Source organism: Stegostoma tigrinum, chromosome 14 (assembly GCF_030684315.1).
Source record: "Stegostoma tigrinum isolate sSteTig4 chromosome 14, sSteTig4.hap1, whole genome shotgun sequence".
In the NCBI taxonomy this organism is placed as follows: domain Eukaryota; kingdom Metazoa; phylum Chordata; class Chondrichthyes; order Orectolobiformes; family Stegostomatidae; genus Stegostoma; species Stegostoma tigrinum.
The window spans coordinates 62316870-62336724 of NC_081367.1; the positions used below are offsets into that span (position 1 = coordinate 62316870).

Genomic DNA, 19855 nt, shown 5'->3' on the forward strand with positions numbered 1-19855 from the left:
AAATATTCATCAATTAAAATCAAGACATAAGCGTTTCCTAAAATATAGAATAGATTTGCAGAACATTGTTGAACATTAATTAGATTCAGTCTAACATTATTAATCAAAACTGATTACTTGCATTAATTGGGTATGCTTTGATCTGTTTTCTGCATGTGTATCCCAGGTGAGAACCTCAATTGAGAGACTGAATTGTGAATGTTTGTTACACCCTCACCTTTCAAAGATTAATGTAAACTAAAAACATTATTTCTTTGGGGATTTCTAGAGATTTTTGCAGCACAATAAAATTGGGTAATCAACCTTGTAGACTTCATCAAATGTAATAAAAGACACATTAATCTCCTTTCCATACTGTAACACACTACATCTGGTGCCTTGTTACACACTGTAATGTATTACGTGTTTCTCTGGGTAGTTTGTATTGTTATCCCTTTACTGGGAGCAGGTGGCTCAATGTGTAAACTTCTTGGAGAGTTTTATTTGCCAGGTCTCTATGAAGATGGAGACATTATTATTGGAGGAATTTTTCCCATCTATAATAAAGAATTGGAAATAAATAATTCTTTTACAACTCAACCACCATCTTCAGAGTGTGCCAGGTGAGATTCTGTTTAGGCTTTGTGGTTAATTTCAAAGTTCAGAGCTGAGATGAATGAAACAGTTAATAAGTAACACATTTTATTTTCCTGTCAATCTTGAGCATTTATTTTTGTGTTGTTTAGATGTAATAAGTATATTTGTAACCTGTTTCATTCCCTTATATTCTCAAATTCATTGGGACTCTGCAGACAGTAGGATCTAGATTATGTCCCAGAAATTGTTAAATTTTAGAAAGGTTTAATGTTATCAGATTTACTTGTGCACATATATATTTATGACCCATACCAATGTGACTGTTTAGATATCATGTTCAACTTAAAGTATTTCAATGTTGAGAATCATTTTAATCTTTTTGCTTTCCTTTTCTATGGAATCAGTAAGTGGCAGAGTCTCCTTTGTTTTATTAAACTGCATTTGCTATCTCTGTTATCTGTGTTCTATCAATTCCCTCAGAGTCACTGTTGTCAATCCAAATTGTGTAAAGTTTGCAATAAAATTATATGATGTTCTATCACTGTTATCCTGCAGTTTTGATCTCAGAGCATTTCGATGGACACAGGTCATGATCTTCGCAATAAATGAGATTAACCAGGATTCAAGGATACTTCCAAATGTCACACTAGGCTACAGGATTCATGATTCCTGTGCCTCACCATCTCAGGCTCTCAAAGCAGCCCTGGCATTAATAAATGGACAAGAAAAAAACATTCCAGAGCTTAATTGCAAAGAAGGTTCTCCTATTCCAGCCATCATTGGGGAGTCTGGATCATCGCAGTCAATTGCCATAGCAAGGGCAGTCACATCATTTGGTATTTCGATGGTAAGGCAACTCAATAAAAACATTTTTTCAGAAATAACTCAGTGGGATTAATACAATGTTAGCTTGTTATGAAATCCACCATTCATCATAACATGGGGCCAAGTAATTTCCCATTCCACCATTCAATCAGATCATGACTAGGCAGTATTTTGGTTTCAGTCTTTTCTAACAGAAATCCACCAATCTTAGGTTTTAAACTTTTCGATAGCCCCCTCTCTTCAGTAACCTTTTGGGAGTGAATTCCTGATTTACACAACCAATCATCGAAAAGGTGCCTTCTGATAATGTCATAAATAGTCTAGACCTCATTTTAAAACTTCTCCCATGCCTGCAATCTTCCTCCATACTTCCCAAACTCCTGCACCCTTCTTCTTGATTCTTGCACCAAAAGATCTAAACAAAACATCTGGATGGGTATGGAAATAGTATGCATTACTGTCAATAAAGCAGGTAGTGAAAAACTGATAGTGTGACTGACAATCAACAGGAACACATTTCAGGTAATTGACAAAAACATGAGATAGCAGGTAGGAAGTTTATATTTTTCTGCAGAATTTTATGATCTGGCATACATTACTTGAAAATGTAGTAGAAACAGCTTGAATGGTGACTGTCGAATGAAAATTAGACATATACTTAAAAAGAAAAAATGTCTACATCTATCCAGAAATATCAGGAGAGAGGCAAAGCTGAATAGCAAATTTAAAGGGCTCACAACTGATAAAATAACTTACTGGCTCTATGCTCTTATGACTTACGCTATGAGGTAATTATTGTTGTCAATTACTTTAGGCATGAATCTGGAACTTTTGGAAGTGAAGTTATTCAAAAGAAAGGTTTATTGAAGCAAATGTGTTTATACACTCCATTTACTGACTTGAAACTGTCCAAACCACCTCACAGCAACATTTTTTTTGACGCTGGGTCACTTAATGAAATATTGTCATCATACAGTGCCCTTTAGGACCTCAAGATGCCTCAAATTCTTTTCAGTTAGTGAAGTACACTTGAAGTGTAGTTATTGTTGAAACTAGGGACACATCAGGCAATTTGCACACAACCAGCTTCTAAAATAGCAAGATGATAATGGCAAAACAAATCTGTTTTAATGATATTGATTAAGGGATAATGATTTGACAGGATTCTGAGATAATTCCACTGTCGTTCATTGATAAAATGCAATGCAACTCTTATGTCCCAATGAGAGGGCAGATTAAGGTTAGTTTAACATCTGGTGCAAAGTTTCGTACCTCCAGTAGTATTTCTCAAGACAGTCATCTTAGATTTTTACACTGATTAGAAAGGTAATGAAAATTTTGTTCAAAGAGGTAAATTTCAGGTACATCTTAAATGACGGGAGAGTGTTACATGAAAGGTTCAGGGACTGAATTCCAGATCTTTATGCAAAGTTATATATGTCCACTTCAGATGGAGCAAAGGAAATTCTGGATGCATTCTGGTCAAAGAAGAGCATGAAGATTTGGAATGTTTTGTTCCAGAGCTGGAAGCAGAGAAAACTGAGCACATTCAGAGATTTGAAAACAAAGCTGAGGATGTTAAAAGTGAGACACTGACAGACTACAAACGCAGAGGCAATGAGTGAATATTTCTGTACATTTTGGATATGGGCAGCAGAGTTTTGAATTTCAATCTGGAAGATGGAAGATCAGAAGCCTGTGTAAGACATTAGAATGTTCAAAGCTAGAGGTAACAATTGGTGACAGCATCAGCAGCAGAGTGGTTGGGGCATGGAACACGGTTGTGTAATTTCATAAAAGGGAAGAGTAGGTGATGTGGGTGAAAGAATGGATATGTGTTCAGAACTTCATCTTCATGTCAAATATGATGCATGTTGTTGGATTGGCTCAGTTTGTTGCTTGGGAAATGATAGAGTTATTAGCTGGGTAAGACATTTATAATAGTGGCCAAAGACAATGACTCCTGCCTTTCCAATACTTAGTTGGAGGTAATTTCTACTTACCTAGTAATGATTGTTGCATAATCAGGATTAAATCATTGCATGGGTCAAGTGACATAATGACGAGTTAGGGCAGGCCAGAATATGAGTGGGAACCGACATGTTTATGGATGATATTGCTAAAGGGCGGAAAGTAGATGATAAATAGGAGGAGACCAAGGAAAGGTGGTTGGAGAATTTCATCTGGAAAAGCAATTATTGCGAGTGATTGTCTGACTGCCATCAGATAGATAAAAATAGCATCAGCCTAGGATGGTCACCACTAGAGTGAATGTTAGAAGAGAGGCGATGGAGGCAGATTATTGGTTAGCGGCATCAGAAATTATAGATAGGTTGAATAGAGTGAGGAGGGAAAACTTACCACAGTCACAATTACAGAGGTTGTAATTTTGCACCTTGATATGCACCATTGCACAATTGGTTTAGGCGCAGACACCCAATCACAGGCACTCACACATGGAATTTGAATTTTAGAGTGTAAAACTGTTGGACATTGAGAGCAACATGATGTGTATGTGATGTATCTGAGGTAGATTTTACATGGGGAGAGTGGCATGGGTGTATATTACACCTTACAAACAACACTTAAATCAACTGTTCTGTTGGCATCTATTTTGTGTCTTAACATCATAGAGTATTACTCTTCCTGGGCTTATGACTTTTGGATGTGCTGGGCACAGTGAATACTGCAATATTGGGCCATGGAGTGTGAGCCCAAAGGGAGACCTCCTTAATTTCAGATCGATTAAGCTCATGATAGAAAAGACCTCGATTACCAACTTCAAACATCAAATTGCATGGAATTCCCACTCCTTTGCAAGGAACCATTTCATCCAAAACGCCTAATAAATACAGAAATAATGCAGTTGTGAACAATGAAACATTGCCTTGACTTAGGTTTTCCGGGTGGCAACTTTGTCCGGGGGCGACATCATAGTTCAGTTGTTAGCACCGGCACCTCAAGGTGCCAGGGATTCAGTTCCAGCCTTGGGCAACTGTCTGTGGGGAGTTTGTACACGCTCCCGGTGTCTATGGAGGTTTCCTCCCACAGTCTGAAGATATACACGTTAGGTGGATTGACTATGCTGAATTGCCCGTAGTGTCCAGGGCTGTGCAGTCTATTTGGGTTAGCCTGGATAAAAATCCCATGGAGGGTTACTGGGAGGAAGGGTCTGAGTTGGACAGTCTTAGGAACGTCGATGCAGAGTTGTTGAGCCAATGGTCTATCAATGGTCAGTGTAGGGATTCTATGGCTCCTATTTAGTGAGGTACCTATCTCTTGATCTCAGTCCCATCCGGAAGCAGGTTTGGATTTCTCTTAAGTCTGTCGCAGTTTATTACAGGTACTGTGAACTTACTTTACCCATCTTTTAAAAGAAACCCTCTTGTTGGTCATTCGTCCCAACTCTCAATGTTTATTTCACCGAAGCGTGTTTCCACTCTTACCTCATCCAGTCAATCATCCAGCCTCACATTTTATTATCTTGGATTCTCCAGCATCTGCAGTTCCCATTATCACTGATACAATTTTAACCTCACTGCGAAGCCTCTTCCAGGGATGCCTAACCTGAAGAAGTTCCAGAACCCTCACCCCATCCCCCTCTCTGATGAAGGGGGTAGGCCCGAAGCGTCAGCTTTTGTGCTCCTGAGATGCTGCTGGGCCTGCTGTGTTCATCCAGCCTCACATTTTATTATCTCAGTACAAATTCGTGTTAGCTTTATGTCTTGATCGAAATTCCCATTACGCCTCAGCGACCTCACCTTGTAGCCGGCTCCACGCTTATAAGAAGGCTATGTAAATTCTTAATATAGGTCATTGAATTTCATTTTTATTCAAATCATCGCAGGTCAGCTATTTCTCTACCTGTGCGTGTCTGAGCAACAAACGAGAATTTCCTACGTTTTTCAGAACAGTACCGAGCGATTTGTTTCAGGCCAAAGCTTTAGCTCAGTTTGTGGAACATTTCGGTTGGACGTGGATCGGGACCATTGGAGGCGATAACGAGTATGGCCGGTATGGAATTCAAGCGTTCAGCGAGCTCGTTCAGCGATCTGGAATCTGTATCGCTTTCTCAGAAACGATTCTCAGAACATATTCTAAAGAAAGAATACTCAAGATTGTAGACACCATAAAAATGTCGACTGCAAAAGTTATCTTGGCTTTTGCTTCCGAGGGTGACCTTTACCCGTTGCTGAACGAAGTTGTCCGTCAGAATATCACTGGCATTCAGTGGATAGCCAGTGAAGCGTGGATTACTGCGGCAAGACCCTCCACAAGGGACAATTTCAAGTCTCTCGGTGGAACAATTGGATTTGCAAGTCGCAAAATGGCAATCCCGAAGTTGAAAAACTTTCTTATGAGTCTACGCCCTTCAATTCATTCCACATTCGATTTTGTGAATGTTTTCTGGGAAACAATATTTGGTTGCACGTTTAACAATGACAGCTCCGTATTCACCAAGCGATGCACAGGGCGTGAAAACTTACAAAAGGTGAATAATTCATTCTTTGATGTAACTCAGTTGAGAGTTTCCTATAATGTCTACAAAGCAGTCTACGCCATAGCTCATGCACTCCACAGTTTGCTATTTTGTGAAGATGAACTACTGGGAGCCTATCTCTGCGCTAATGTTTCGAATATCGAACCATGGCAGGTAAGAGAAATGAGTATTGTATCAAATACTTGATGTAATGCCGATCAGAAATATGCAGATATTTAAACCGTTCTCGTTGAATTGCATCGATAGGGTGATTCATTGCAAATTATAATTAAAAACTATTCCATTTCAACGTTTACAATTAAATAAATCTCCTTGTCGATGTCTCAACACCATACAAAAAAGAACGGGCATCCGTACTAGTCACCATCCACAACCTCATCACCTCAGGTGAACTCCCACCCTCAGCCTCCAACCTTATTGTTCCCCAACCCCACACCACTTGCTTCTATCTCATTCCCAAAATCCAGAAACCTGCCTGCCCTGGTCAAACCAGATATAATGGGAACTGCAGATGCTGGAGAATCCGAGATAACAAAGTGTGAAGCTGGATGAACACAACAGGCCAAGCAGCATCTTAGGAGCACAAAAGCTGACGTTTCGGGCCTGGACTCTTCATCAGAGAGGGGGATGGGGAGAGGGTTCTGGAATAAATAGGAAGGGGTGGATCAAAAATCGACAGAGGAGAAGATAGGTAGAGAGGAGACAGACAAGTTAAAGGAACAGGGATGGAGCCTGTAGAGGTTAGTGTAGGTGGTGAGGTAGGGAGGGGATATGTCAATTCGGGGAGGATGGACAGGTTGAGGGGGCAGGATGAGGCTAGGAGGTAGGAAATGGAGGTGCAGCTTGAAGTGGGATGAGGGGATAGGTGAGAGGAAGACCGGATTAGGTAGACGGGGATGAGCTGGGCTGGTTTTGGGATGCAGTGCGGGGAGGGGAGATTTTGAAGCTTGTGAAATCCACATTGATACCATTGGGCTGCAGGGTTCCCAAGTGGAATATGAATTGCTGTTCCTGCAAACTCCGGGTGGTATCGCTGTGGCACTGCAGGAGGCCCAGGATGGACATGTCATCACAGGAATGCAAGGGGGAGTTGAAATGGTTCACAACTGCGAGGTGCAGTTGTTGATTGCAAACCGAGTGTAGGTGTTCTGCAACGTGGTCCCTAAGCCTCCGCTTGATTTTCCTGATGTAGAGGAAGCCACAACGGGTACAGCGCATGCAGTATACCACATTGGCAGATGTGCAGGTGAACATCTGCTTGATGTGAAATATCTTCTTGGGTCCTGGGATATGGGTGAGAGAGGAGGTGTGGGGGCAAGTGTAGCACTCCCTGTGGATGCAGGGGTAAGTGACAGGAGTGGTGGGGATGGAAGGGAGTGTGGAGCGGACCAGGGAGTCCTGGAGAGAGTGGTCTGCTCTCCATTGTCTCTGCCTGCTCCTGCACCACCAAACTCATCTCCACCTATCTGGACTCCATTTTCTCCACCTTGGTCCGGGAACTCCCTACCTACATCTGTGACACCACCCAAGTCCTCCACTTCCTCCAGAACTTCCAATTCCCTGATCCCCAACACCTCATTTTTACTATGGACGTCCAGTCCCTATACACCTGCATTTCCCATGCAGATAGCCTAAAGGCCCTCCGCTTCTTCCTGTACCGCAGGCCTGACCAGTCCCCCTCCACCGACACCCTCATCCACCAAGGCAAACTCATCCTTAATCTCAACAACTTCTCTTCTGATTCCTCCCACTTCCTACAGACAAAGGGGGTGGCCATGGGTACTCACATGGGCCCAAGCTATGCCTGCCTCTTTGTAGGTTACGTGGAACAATCCCTCTTCCATACCTACACTGGCCCTAAACCCCACCTCTTCCTCTCTTATATTGATGACTGTATTGGCACCGCCTCATGCTCCCACGAGGAGCTCGAACAGTTCATAGACTTCACCAACACCTTCCACCCCAAACTCAAGTTCACCTGGACTATCTCTAACACCTCCCTCACCTTCCTGGACCTCTCTGTGTTCATCTCAGGCAATCACCTAGAAACTGATATCCATTTCAAGCCCACCAACTCCCACAGCTACCTCTTCCCACCCACCTTCCTGCAAAAATGCCAGCCCCTATTCCCAATTCCTTCGCCTCTGCCGCATCTGCCCCAAGGATGAGGCATTCCACTCCCGTACATCTCAGATGTCCTTGTTTTTCAAGGACCACAACTTCCCTCCCAACCCCCCAACCCCGCAGTGGTCGAGAACGCCCTCGACCGTGTCTCCCTCATTTCCTGCAACTCATCCCTCACACCCTGTCCCTGCAATAACGGCCAAAAGAGAACCTCCCTCACCCTCACATACTACCCCACCAACCTCTGGATCCAACGCATCATCCTCCAACACTTCCACCATCTGCAATCCGACCCCACCACAAAAGACATTTTTCCCTCCCCACCCTTGTCCACTTTCTGGAGGGACCACTCTTTCCATGACTCCCTTGTGCCCTACAGACTCCCCTCCTACCCCACCACACCTGGCACTTTCCCCTGCAACCGCAGGAAGTGCTACAACTGCCCCCATACCTGCTCGCTCACCCCCATTCCAGGCCCCAAGAAGAGTTTCCACATCAAGCAGATGTTCACCTGCACATCTGCCAATGTGGTGTACCGCACCTGCTGTTCTAGATGTTGCCTCCTCTACATTGGTGAAACCACGCGGAGGCTTGCGGACTGCTTTGCAGAACACCTATCTTGGCTCTCACTGAACAACTGCGCCTCCCAGTCACGAACCATTTCAACTCCCTCCTCGCATTCCTTAGACGACACGTCCATCCTGGGCCTCCTGCAATGCCACAATGATGCCACCTGAAGGTTGCAGGAACAGCAACTCATATTCCGCTTGGGAACCCTGCTGCCCAATGGTATCAATGTGGATTTCACAAGCTTCAAAGTCTCCCCTCCCCCCACTGCATCCCAAAACCAGCCCAGCTCGTCCCCACCAACCTAACCTGTTCTTCTTCTCACCTATCCCCTCCTCCCACCTCAAGCCGCACTCCCATTTCCTTCCTACTAACCTCATTCCACCCCCTTGACCTGTCTATCCTCCCTGGACTGACCTATCCCCTCCCTACCTCCCCAACTACACTCACCTCTACAGGCTCCATTCACGCCTCTTCCACTCGTCTGTCTCCTGTCCACCTATCTTCTCCTCTATCCACCTTTGATCCACCTCCCACTCTCTGACTATTTATTTCAGAACCGTCTCCTCATTCCCCTTTTCTGATGAAGGCTGTAGACTCAAAACGTCAGCTTTTGTGCTCCTAAGATGCTGCTTGGCCTGCTGTGTTCATCCAGCTCTACGCTTTGTTATCTCAATCACCATTCTATTTTGTTTCTTTTGGAGAACTGAAACACTAATTTCTGGCTCGTGTTGCTTGAAAAGAATGGCAGCACGGCACTAGCAATTTATTGAAAACTCAGAGATTAGGAAGATGTAAGTATCGGCCTTGTTTTCTATCCGGTGTATGGTGAAAGGAATGAGCTATGCTCAGATATCGATAATAAGCAAAATGCCACAGAAGTTATACCAGACTCAAAACATTGACACGGCTTCTACCTCCGCAGGTGGTGCCAGGCATACTGAGTTTCTCCAGGGTTCTCTTTGTTTCTGATGGAATTGCGTCGCTTTCAAATATGTCAGTGACAAGACTGTCAAAATTCACAGACTTATGCACTGAATGAATAGTTGGTTAAAACACTGAAGAGTGAGCCACAACATGGAAACCAGAAACCTGCGCAAGTTAAAGCCTTTGGTTGCCAGAGAAAATGTAAATTATGCAGGATGGGCAGAGGTGATGGGCAAGAAGATACCTGTTGTAAACCTGCATTTGCAGTATACAGTAGCTTTCATCATAGAAATTCTGTGTTCAGAATGCCAGTGCAGGGAGAAACAATGCATAAATTGGTGAACAAGTCCTCCGAAGCTCTGTCCTTCTCTCCCTAAATCTGTTTGCCTTTCTGTCTTCATGTCCACACTTAAGACACCCCTGTAAACCAGTGTGTTTAGGTCAGAAATCTATTATCCCAACATGTAATTGTGTCAAATTTTGAATGCTAGCAAAGGCATTAATGAGGTTCTTCATGTTATAAAGGTTAGTAAATTTAGTTCACATGGGATCGAGGGAAAGCTAGTCAAAAGGTTACAAAATTCATTTGATGGTACGAGACAGAGGGTGGTAGTGGAGGGTTATTTTTCAGATTGGAGACCTTTGGCACGTAATTTTCCACATGGATTGGTGTGGGAACTACTGTTGTTTGTCATTTATACCTTGGATGAGAATTTCAGAGCCATGGTTAGTAGGTTTGCAGATGGCACCAAAATTGATTGTGAAGAAGAGTATCTAAGAGAACAACAGGATCGAGAACAGTTGGGCAAATGTCTGAAAATTGGCAGATGGAGTTTAATTTAGATAACACAATGTGTTGCAATTTAGTAAGACAAACCAAGGCAGGTTTGTGGAAAGGCACTGGTGTGTGCTGTCAAACAGACAGACCTAAGGGTTCAGGTGCATAGTTCCTTGAAATTGCCTTCACATTTCGACAGGGTGATGAAAAAGGCATTTGATACATTTGCTTTCATTTTTCAGAGCATTGAGCATCAGAGTTGGGACTTCATGTTGAGGCTGTACAGACATTGGTGAGGGCACCTTTGAGGTATTGTATATAGTTCTGGTCACCAAACTGAAATAGGTGGAGAAAAGATTTACAATGATGTTAATGGGACTGGAGGATCTCAGTTGTAATGAAAGGCTGGACAGGCTGGGACTTTTATCACTGGAGCATAGGAAGTTGAAGGGTGACCGAATAGACCTTTCTAAAATCATAAGGGACATAGATAAGGTGAAGAGCAAAGATCCTTTCCTGAGAGTAGGGGAGTTCAAAACTAAAGGGCATATGATAAGGTGAGAGGGAAAATAATTAAAAGGGACCTTAAATTTTGTGCCTGAAATGGGATAACATTTTCACACAGAGGGTGGTTCATTTATGGAATGAGCTGCAAGGCTATATGGTAGAGGTGGGTACAGTTACAGCGTTAAAAAGATATCTGGGCATGTACATAAACAGGAAAGGTTCAGAGAAATATGGACCAAATTGGAATAGTTCAGTTTGGGAAACCTGGTTGGCATGGACAAATTAGGCCAAAGGGTCTCTTTCTGTGCTGTATGGCTCTGTGAATTATCCTGTGAAACATAGAACATAGAACATTACAGCTTTGGCCCTCAATGTTGTGCCGACCTGTCATACTGATCTGAAGCCCATCTAACCTACATTATTCCATGTACATCCATATGCTTGTCCAATGACGACTTAAATGTACTTAAAGTTGGCGAATCAACTACCATTGCAGGCAAAGCGTTCCATTCCCTTACTACTCTCTGAGTAAAGAAACTACCTCTGACATCTGTCCTATATTTTTCACCCCTCAATTTAAAGCTATACCCCCTCGTGCTCGCCGTCACCATCCTAGGAAAAAGGCTCTCCCTATCCACCCTATCTAACCCTCTGATTATTTTATATGTTTCAATTAAGTCACCTCTCAACCTTCTTCTCTCAAACGAAAATAGCCTCAAGTCCTTCAGCCTTTCCTCATAAGACCCTCCCTCCATACCAGGCAACATCCTAGTAAATCTCCTCTGCACCCTTTCCAAAGCTTCCACATCCTTCTTATAATGCGGTGACCAAAACTGTACGCAATACTCCAAGTGCGACCGCATCAGAGTTTTGTACAGCTGCAACATAACCTCTTGGTTCCGGAACTCGATCCCTCTATTAATAAAAGCTAAAACACTGTATGCTTTCTTAACAGCCCTGTCAACCTGGGTGGCAACTTTCAAGCATCTGTGTACATGGACACTGAGATCTCTCTGCTCATCTACACTACCAAGAATCTTACCATTAGCCCAGTACTTTGCCTTCCAGTTACCCCTACCAAAGTGCATCACCTCACACTTGTCTGCATTAAACTCTATCTGCCACCTCTCAGCCCAACTCTGCAGCTTATCTATGTTTCTCTGCAACCTATAGCATCCTTCGTCACTATCCACAACTCCACCGACCTTAGTGTTGTCTGCAAATTTACTAACCCATCCTTCTACGCCCTCATCCAGGTCATTTATAAAAATGACAAACAGCAGTGGACCCAACACCGACCCTTGCGGTACACCACTAGTAACTGGTCTCCAGGATGAACATTTCCCATCAACGACCACCCTCTGTCTTCTTTGAGCAAACCAATTTCTGATCCAAACTGCTTTATCTCCCACAATCCCATTCCTCCACATTTTGTACAATAGCCTACTGTGGGGAACCTTATCAAACGCCTTGCTGAAAAACATTTTGAGATGTTTCACAAATCATATAATCACTACAGTGTAGAAGCAGGCCATTTGGCCCAACAAGTCCACACTGACCCTCAAAGCATCCCACCCAGATCCATTCCCCTATAACCCACCTAACCTACACATCCCTGAACACTATGGGAAATTTTTAGCATGGCCAATCCACCTACCCTGCACAGCTTTGGACTGTGGGAGGAAACTGGATCACCCGGACAAAACCCACACAGACATGGGGAGAGTGTGTAAACTCCAGACAGACAGCCACCGAAGGGTGGAATCAACCCCAGGTCCCTGACACTGTGAAGCAGCAGTGCTAACCATTGATCCACCAAGCCACCCACTTCGCTTCAGGAAAAGTGCCATGTGCATGCAAATTATTGTTACTACTGCAATAGGCACCTTTTGAATCTACAAGTGGATTATGCTATTTCAGTAGTTTAATGAATGCATTAACATGCCTTTGAATTATTTTGAATAACTAAACACTGCTTTCCAATCACTCCTCTAAGCTATTTCAGCATTTAAAAGAAGTAAGATTTACCAATCGCATTGATGAGCACATATATTTTGATTCAAATGGAGATCCCACTGCATCGTATGATATTATAAACTGGCAGATGAAACAGAATGGTTCAGTTGAACATGTAACAGTTGGTTATTTCGATGTATCTGCCCCAGCTGGGAAAATGTTTATGATAAAAGAAGACAGTATTATATGGCATGGAAACAAAAGAAAGGTAAGATCAGTGTTTCTTTGTTTCATTAGTTATTTTGCTGTTAGGTCATTCACAGATGATGTCACAAAATATTTCTTCATATAAAGGGTAATGGAAATCAAGTTAATCTACACAAATGGGAAAACATTTGAACCATTGTATTTGTGTTGTTTCTTTGAAAATTTGCTCAATTATTACCACTCCTCTGCTCATCCCCTATACAGTGTAATGACCTTCTTTCATGCATTTATCTAATTCCTTTTTGAAAATTATTCCCAAGTTTGCTTCCAACGTCTGAAATCTCCGATTGGGCATCCACAAGATGCTGTGTGTCACCTGCAGCAGTAGCAGCAGAATTGTGTTGAGCCAAATCAATAAACTTAGAACACTGCATGTTCCTCATGGCACCATTATCAACAAACCAGGGAATTAACCTCGTTCATTTAATGGCACAAAATAACATGCCAGGTATGGTATCAGGCATTCCTGACAAAAATGAGATGCCAGTCTTGTGAAACTGCAACACAGTCATTTTCGTATTAAGCAGCAAAGGTGGTGAGTAATAGATAGGTCTTAGAAATCCAAAAACCAGTGGATCAGATCAATATTTGCTAATCCTGTCACATTGAAATAACAAGATGAGAAACCTCTACAAGTGTTCTTAGTCAAAATGACGGGGCACCCTGACATATCATTTAAAAAAGAAATCTGAAACCTTTGCAGTCATCTTCAGCAAGAAGTGCCAAGTGGTTCATTTACCTCAGAGTCCTTCGAATTATTACAGGTGCCAATCTTCAGCAGATTTGATTCACTTACTGAAGGCACAGAACACAGCAATATCTATAGGCAATGGCAGCATTCTGGCAGCGGTACTGAAGATCGGTGCACAAGGCAGAACACTTGATTAATATCTAATCTACCACCTTAAACAGATATTCCCTCCACTACGGGTACACGTTGTGAACCATCAATTGTATTGACGCTCATCAATTACTTCAATGCAAGGGCTGCTGATGGGAATAGTGCGAAGCCCCACATCTGGAAGTTAGAGAAGATTCCTGATATAGGCTGTACAATATAAATATTATGACACCTTCCCCTTTGAATGAATTTTTATCCTTAAAATATTAATTTTATTTTTACTGCCATTATGAAGGTACCACAGTCTGTATGCAGTGAAAGCTGCCCACCTGGTTCAAGGAAAGCTGTGCAAAATGGACAACACACTTGCTGCTTTGACTGCTTACCATGTTCTGAAGGTGAAGTCACCAATACAACAGGTCAGCAAATGTCATTTTACCATTTAATAGAAAATGTTTCTTTTTAAAAGTGCCTACTTTTTACTAAACAATAGAATTTGAAATGCAGAATTAATATATTAATGCAAGAAGGTTGTGAAGGGATTAGATAAAGGGAAACTGTTCCCACAGTAAGGAGTGTTAGGGTTTGGCCACAGAGTTAAGGCAAGGGCTAAAGAAGTAAACAGAGAGAAAATTAGGAGAAAATCATTTTATCTGATCTGGAATGATCTGCTTAATTAGACTGATGGATGCAGATTCAACTTTCAAAAGATAATTGGACATATGTTTGAAAAAATAAAAAGGACGAGAGTATGGAGATGCAATTCACAAAGAGCTGGCAGGCGAATAGTGCACAGAGCAGCTTATTTCTGTACTGCAAGATTCTTTGATTCAAGGAATAATTTAGAACATAGGACAATACAGCACAGAAACAGGCCCTTTGGCCCATGATTTTTTGCTGAAAATGAAACCAAATTAAACTAATCCCTTCTGCCAGCCCTTGGTTCATAACCCTCCATTCCTTGAATATTCATGTGCTTATCTAAAAGTCTCTTAAAAGCCCCTACTATATCTGCCTCCACTGCCTTCCCTGGCAGCATGCTCCAGAGTGTTACCACTCTCTGTGTAAAAAACCTGCCCCTTTCATCTCCTTTGTTCTTTCTCTTTCTTACCGTGAAAGCATGCCCCTAGTTTTAGATAAATCAACTCTGGGAAGAAGATTCTGGCCAGCAGCTCTATCTGAGCATCTCAAAATTCTTTTGACTCCTATTACGTCTCCCCTCCACCGTTACAGAGAAAACAATCTGAGTTTTCCTAGCCTCCCCTTACCACTCATACCCTCTAGCTCAGGCAACGTCCTGGTAAGCTTCTTCTACTGCAAATCCTCCATGTCCTTCCTGTAATGTGGCAACCTGATCGGAACATAATACTCTACATGTTGCCTAACCAAAGTCTTATAAAGTTGCAAAATGACATGCTGACTCTTGCACTCAAGTCCCCAACCAATAAAGGCAAACATGCTGTATACCTTCTTTATCAGCCTATTCACATGTGTGGCCACTTTCAAGGAGCTATGGACTTGAACCCCAAGATCCCTCTGTACATCAATGCTGTTTAGGGCCCTGCCATTAACTATATACTTTTCCATAATATTTGATCTCCCAAAGTGCAGCTCCTGTCAGTTAACCCAAATTAAACTCCAGCTGCCATTTCATAGAATCCCAACAGTGTTGGAATGGGCTATTGAGCTCACGAAGTCCACAGTGATTCTCTGAAGACCATTCCAGCCAGACTCACCCTCCTACCCTATCTCTGTAACCCAGCCTTTCCCATAACTAATCCACCTAACCTACACTGGGCAATCTGGGCAATCTAGCATGGCCAATCCACCTAGTTTGCAATCTTTAGACTCGGGGATGAAACCGGAGCACCCAGAGGAAACCCACACAGACACAGGGAGAATGTGAAAACTCCACACAGACCCAAAGCTAGAATTAAACCTGTGTCCCTGGCACGCCAAGGCAGCAGTGCTAACCCCTGAGCCACCACACCACATGTATCCCACTGTACCCTTTGACAACCTTCTATGCTATCCACAACTCCACTGATCTTTCTGTCATCTGCAAACTTTCTAACCCACCCATTTGCATTTTCATTCAAGCCATTCATATATATCACAAACAGCAGAGGTCCCAGTATGGATCCTGTCAAACACTACCAGGCATGGACCTCCACCACTACCCTCTGATTTCTACAGGCAAGTCAATTCTGAATCCATGCGGCCATGTCACTGTGGATCCCATGTATCTTAATCTTCTGGATGAGTCTACTATGAGGGAACTTGTCGAAAGCCTTACTAAATCCATGGAGACAACATCCACTGCTCTACCCTCATCAGTCATCTTTGCCACCTCTTCGAGAAATTCAGTCAATGAATTGTAAAATTAACCTTCCCTGCACAAAACCATGTTGACTGTCCTTAATTTGGCCATGATCTTCCAGATGTGTGTAAATCCTATCCCTATGAATTCTCTCCAATTGCTTCCCAACCACTGATGTGAGACTCACAGTCTATAGTTTCCAGGATTTTCCCTATTTCCCCTCTTGAACAGAGGAACAACATTAGTTACTCGCCAGTCTTGCAGGACTTTGCCAGTGGTTAATGAGGATACAAAAACCTTGGTCAAGGCCCCAGCGATATCTTCTTTTGTCTGTCTTAATAACCCGGGTAGATACTATTGGGCCTTGGGAACTTATCCACCTTAATGTATTTCAAGAGACTCAACACCACCTTTTTCTTGCCTTCCAAATGCTGTAGCATATCAGCATACTCCACATAAATCTTAGTATCATTTTTCTCGGTGAAAACTAATGCAAACTACTTATTTAGGATCTCATTCACATCCTCTGCCTCCAGGCACAAGTGCCCTCCTTTATCGTCATGTGATCCTATCTTCTCCTCGGTTGTCATCTTGTTTTAATGTATGTATATATAATGTAATTTAAACCTAAAGCTAACTTAAATCAGGATCTATCACTGATTACATTTTCCTAGATTCATTAGAATGCATGAAGTGTCCTCTGGAATACTGGTCAAGTAAGGACAGCCAAAGCTGTATACTGAAAGAACTTGAGTTTCTCTCCTTCGCAGATACCATGGGAATTATCCTGATGACGGTCGCGTTATTTGGAGCATGCATCACTTTGATTATTGCTTCTACATTTTTATACCATAAAGATACCCCCATAGTCAAAGCAAACAACTCTGAGTTAAGCTTTCTGTTACTATTTTCATTGGTACTTTGTTTTTTGTGCTCACTTACATTTATTGGCAAGCCTTCGGTCTGGTCATGTGTACTGCGGCACACGGTGTTTGGTATTACATTCGTCCTTTGCATATCCTGCATATTGGGAAAAACTATCGTTGTGCTCATTGCCTTTAAGGCAACTGTTCCCCAAATGAATGTGTTGAAATGGTTTGGGCCTGTGCAACAAAAGGCCATTGTGTGTGCATGTACTTTCATCCAAATTGTCATATGCATCACCTGGCTTATTGTAGCTCCCCCTTTCCCAACAAACTATGCAAAATACCATAATTCAAAGGTTATCCTGGAATGTAATGTTGGGTCTCCAGTAGCCTTCTACTGTGTATTGGGTTACATTGGTATTTTAGCATGCTTGTGTTTTGTGCTAGCTTTTCTGGCAAGAAAGTTGCCAGGCAACTTTAATGAAGCAAAGCTAATAACTTTTAGCATGCTCATCTTCTGTGCAGTGTGGTTAACTTTCATTCCAGCCTATGTAAGCTCACCTGGCAAATATACAGTCGCAGTTGAAATCTTTGCCATTTTGTCATCCAGCTTTGGTTTGCTTTTTTGCATTTTTGGCCCAAAATGCTACATTATCTTGTTCAAACCAGAGAAAAATACGAAACGCAATCTGATGAGAAAAATGCCTTCAAAAAAGATTTAAGGAGTACTCACTAAACAGTTCCACAATGACTATAAGCCAAGCATATCCATTATCTTACTATATGCTGTACAATACTCCACCTTATCCGTATATTGCTTTATCAGAATTTCAAATAACTAATCTACCTATGCTGACACGTTATGCAACATAATGGCAAGCCAAAGTTTTTAAAAAATTGAAGATTAATTATTGAGGGATTAAATTTGCAATAAAACAAATTATATGTGAAATCTGAATTATGGAATTTAATTATCAGGCAAATTTTTAAAATAATTTATAAGCATATCAATAATAGTGGAAGGCTGGGAAAAGAATAGGACATTAAGGGATAGACAAAATAATATCACAAGTACTAGTCGAGAAATGGCAAAAATACCAAGTAAATATCCACTTCAGTGTTTGCCAGGGAGAGAGAAACAGGAGTCATGATAAAGAATGATGCAGTGAGCTGGCACAAAATTATCATTCAAAGGCAGAGATATCTAAGAATGTTCTAAAAGAGGAATTTGCCACATGGTTCACTGGATACATTTTTTCATCATAAATTTAAAACAAGAAAACTATAAGTGGCCAAAGTGGCCAAAGAAAATATATAGGACGAGTGGTAATAATAAAATTGAATTACCTCATGTCTTACTGAGGTCATACAGAGCTTAATAATGGCAAACAACCCTGAAAGTTTCATACTTGATCAGCTGACAGTGCTGAGTTAGATCTTTGCTTTTAGGAGAGCAACGAAGGTGCTACATTCAACCTCAGAATCTGTAGACCTGCAGGGATAAATCACCAGGGTTTTCCATTCCTGATTCCTACCCTAGTGTAGTTCCTGGATATTTGTTCAGTGTAAAGGCAAGTTTGGGAGTGATACTCTTCCCAACAATTAAATAAGCCTATTGAGTCAAATGTGAATTGTGCCCATAAAAACATTACATAATTAGTTCCTCACTACAGAAATGTGATTGGTAACTGTTCCTGTCAGAAATGCCAATTGGGAAAATCAGACTGACAAACTGCTTCCAGTTCTTCAGAGTCACAGACCTGGAAGTTCTTTTCTGAATGGTGAGTAGTTATTTTTAGTTAGAACTATGTCAATTTTTTGAAAAGATTGACACTTCAGGGCAACATCTGTGACCTTGAATCTTAAAGTGGTCAATTTCATTTTCTAGAGACTCATTTGCAGAGCCAAATGAATCCCTGACATGGAAGTCTTGATACTTTGACATCAAAGTATATTAATGACCATGGTACTGGGGCAAAAATAAGCTTCATCTTGACCAAGGAACTAGTCAAACACTTGAAACATAAAACAGATATAATTAAAACCTACTAAAACATTAATTACTCTTTCAACTGATGAAAAGCTACTGGACCTGGAATGTATCACATCACCTAGAATTTGACAGCTTAGTTAGTTGATTGTTGATATCCCATTCAAATTGGTGCTAATTATCATAATATTTCACATTGATAACATTGATCATTATAAATAATATTGTACCATTGTGATTTGTGTTTGTCTTTTAAAAACATTTGGTAAATGGATGAATCATATTGGCAGCATAACTGACAGAATTGTAACAGGTATTGTTGAGCAGTAAAGCAAACTAATATTTCTAAGCACTAATGAGTAATTACAAATAATGCAGTGACTATTGTTTGTATTAGACAATGGGGTTTTTGTCCATATTCAATAGTTAGTAATGGAATCCATGTGTGCTTAATTATATTATTATAAAATAATTTTGATAATCCACCAATTGATGTGTGTTGATTTAGTTTAAGCATATCAAAGAGCATCAGATGTAATATAGAGTTGTTAATTATTTTCTATCTTTAAAACATTTGGGTCCCTGGCTAGTCAGGTGATTTTGAAGTCTATTGTAGCAGTCATATTGAGTTAATTTAACTCACTACAGGTGACAGAATTGAAACCGGAATGATGCCATTTATTCAGGTCTGTAATTTACTGGATAGCAGGGAGTATGTGAGAGTGTGTAGTAACGCAAATGGAATCAGATAAGACCAGAGATAAGTAGGTCCTGCTGAATATAATGGTTGGAACGTGCAAAAATATATTT

The 19855-nt window shown here is 41.5% G+C and overlaps 1 protein-coding gene across 1 annotated transcript; it reads left to right on the top strand.

Moving 5' to 3' along the window:
- The first annotated feature begins 444 nt into the window (after positions 1-444).
- Positions 445-17777, top strand: LOC125457642 (extracellular calcium-sensing receptor-like). The gene is made up of 8 exons (XM_048542167.1): positions 445-602; positions 1132-1423; positions 5249-5993; positions 6661-6698; positions 7101-7109; positions 12802-13029; positions 14165-14288; positions 16864-17777. The coding sequence occupies exons 1-8, from the start codon at positions 457-459 to the stop codon at positions 17775-17777; spliced, it is 2496 nt and encodes an 831-aa protein (XP_048398124.1). The 5' UTR covers positions 445-456.
- The last annotated feature ends 2078 nt before the right edge of the window (positions 17778-19855 follow it).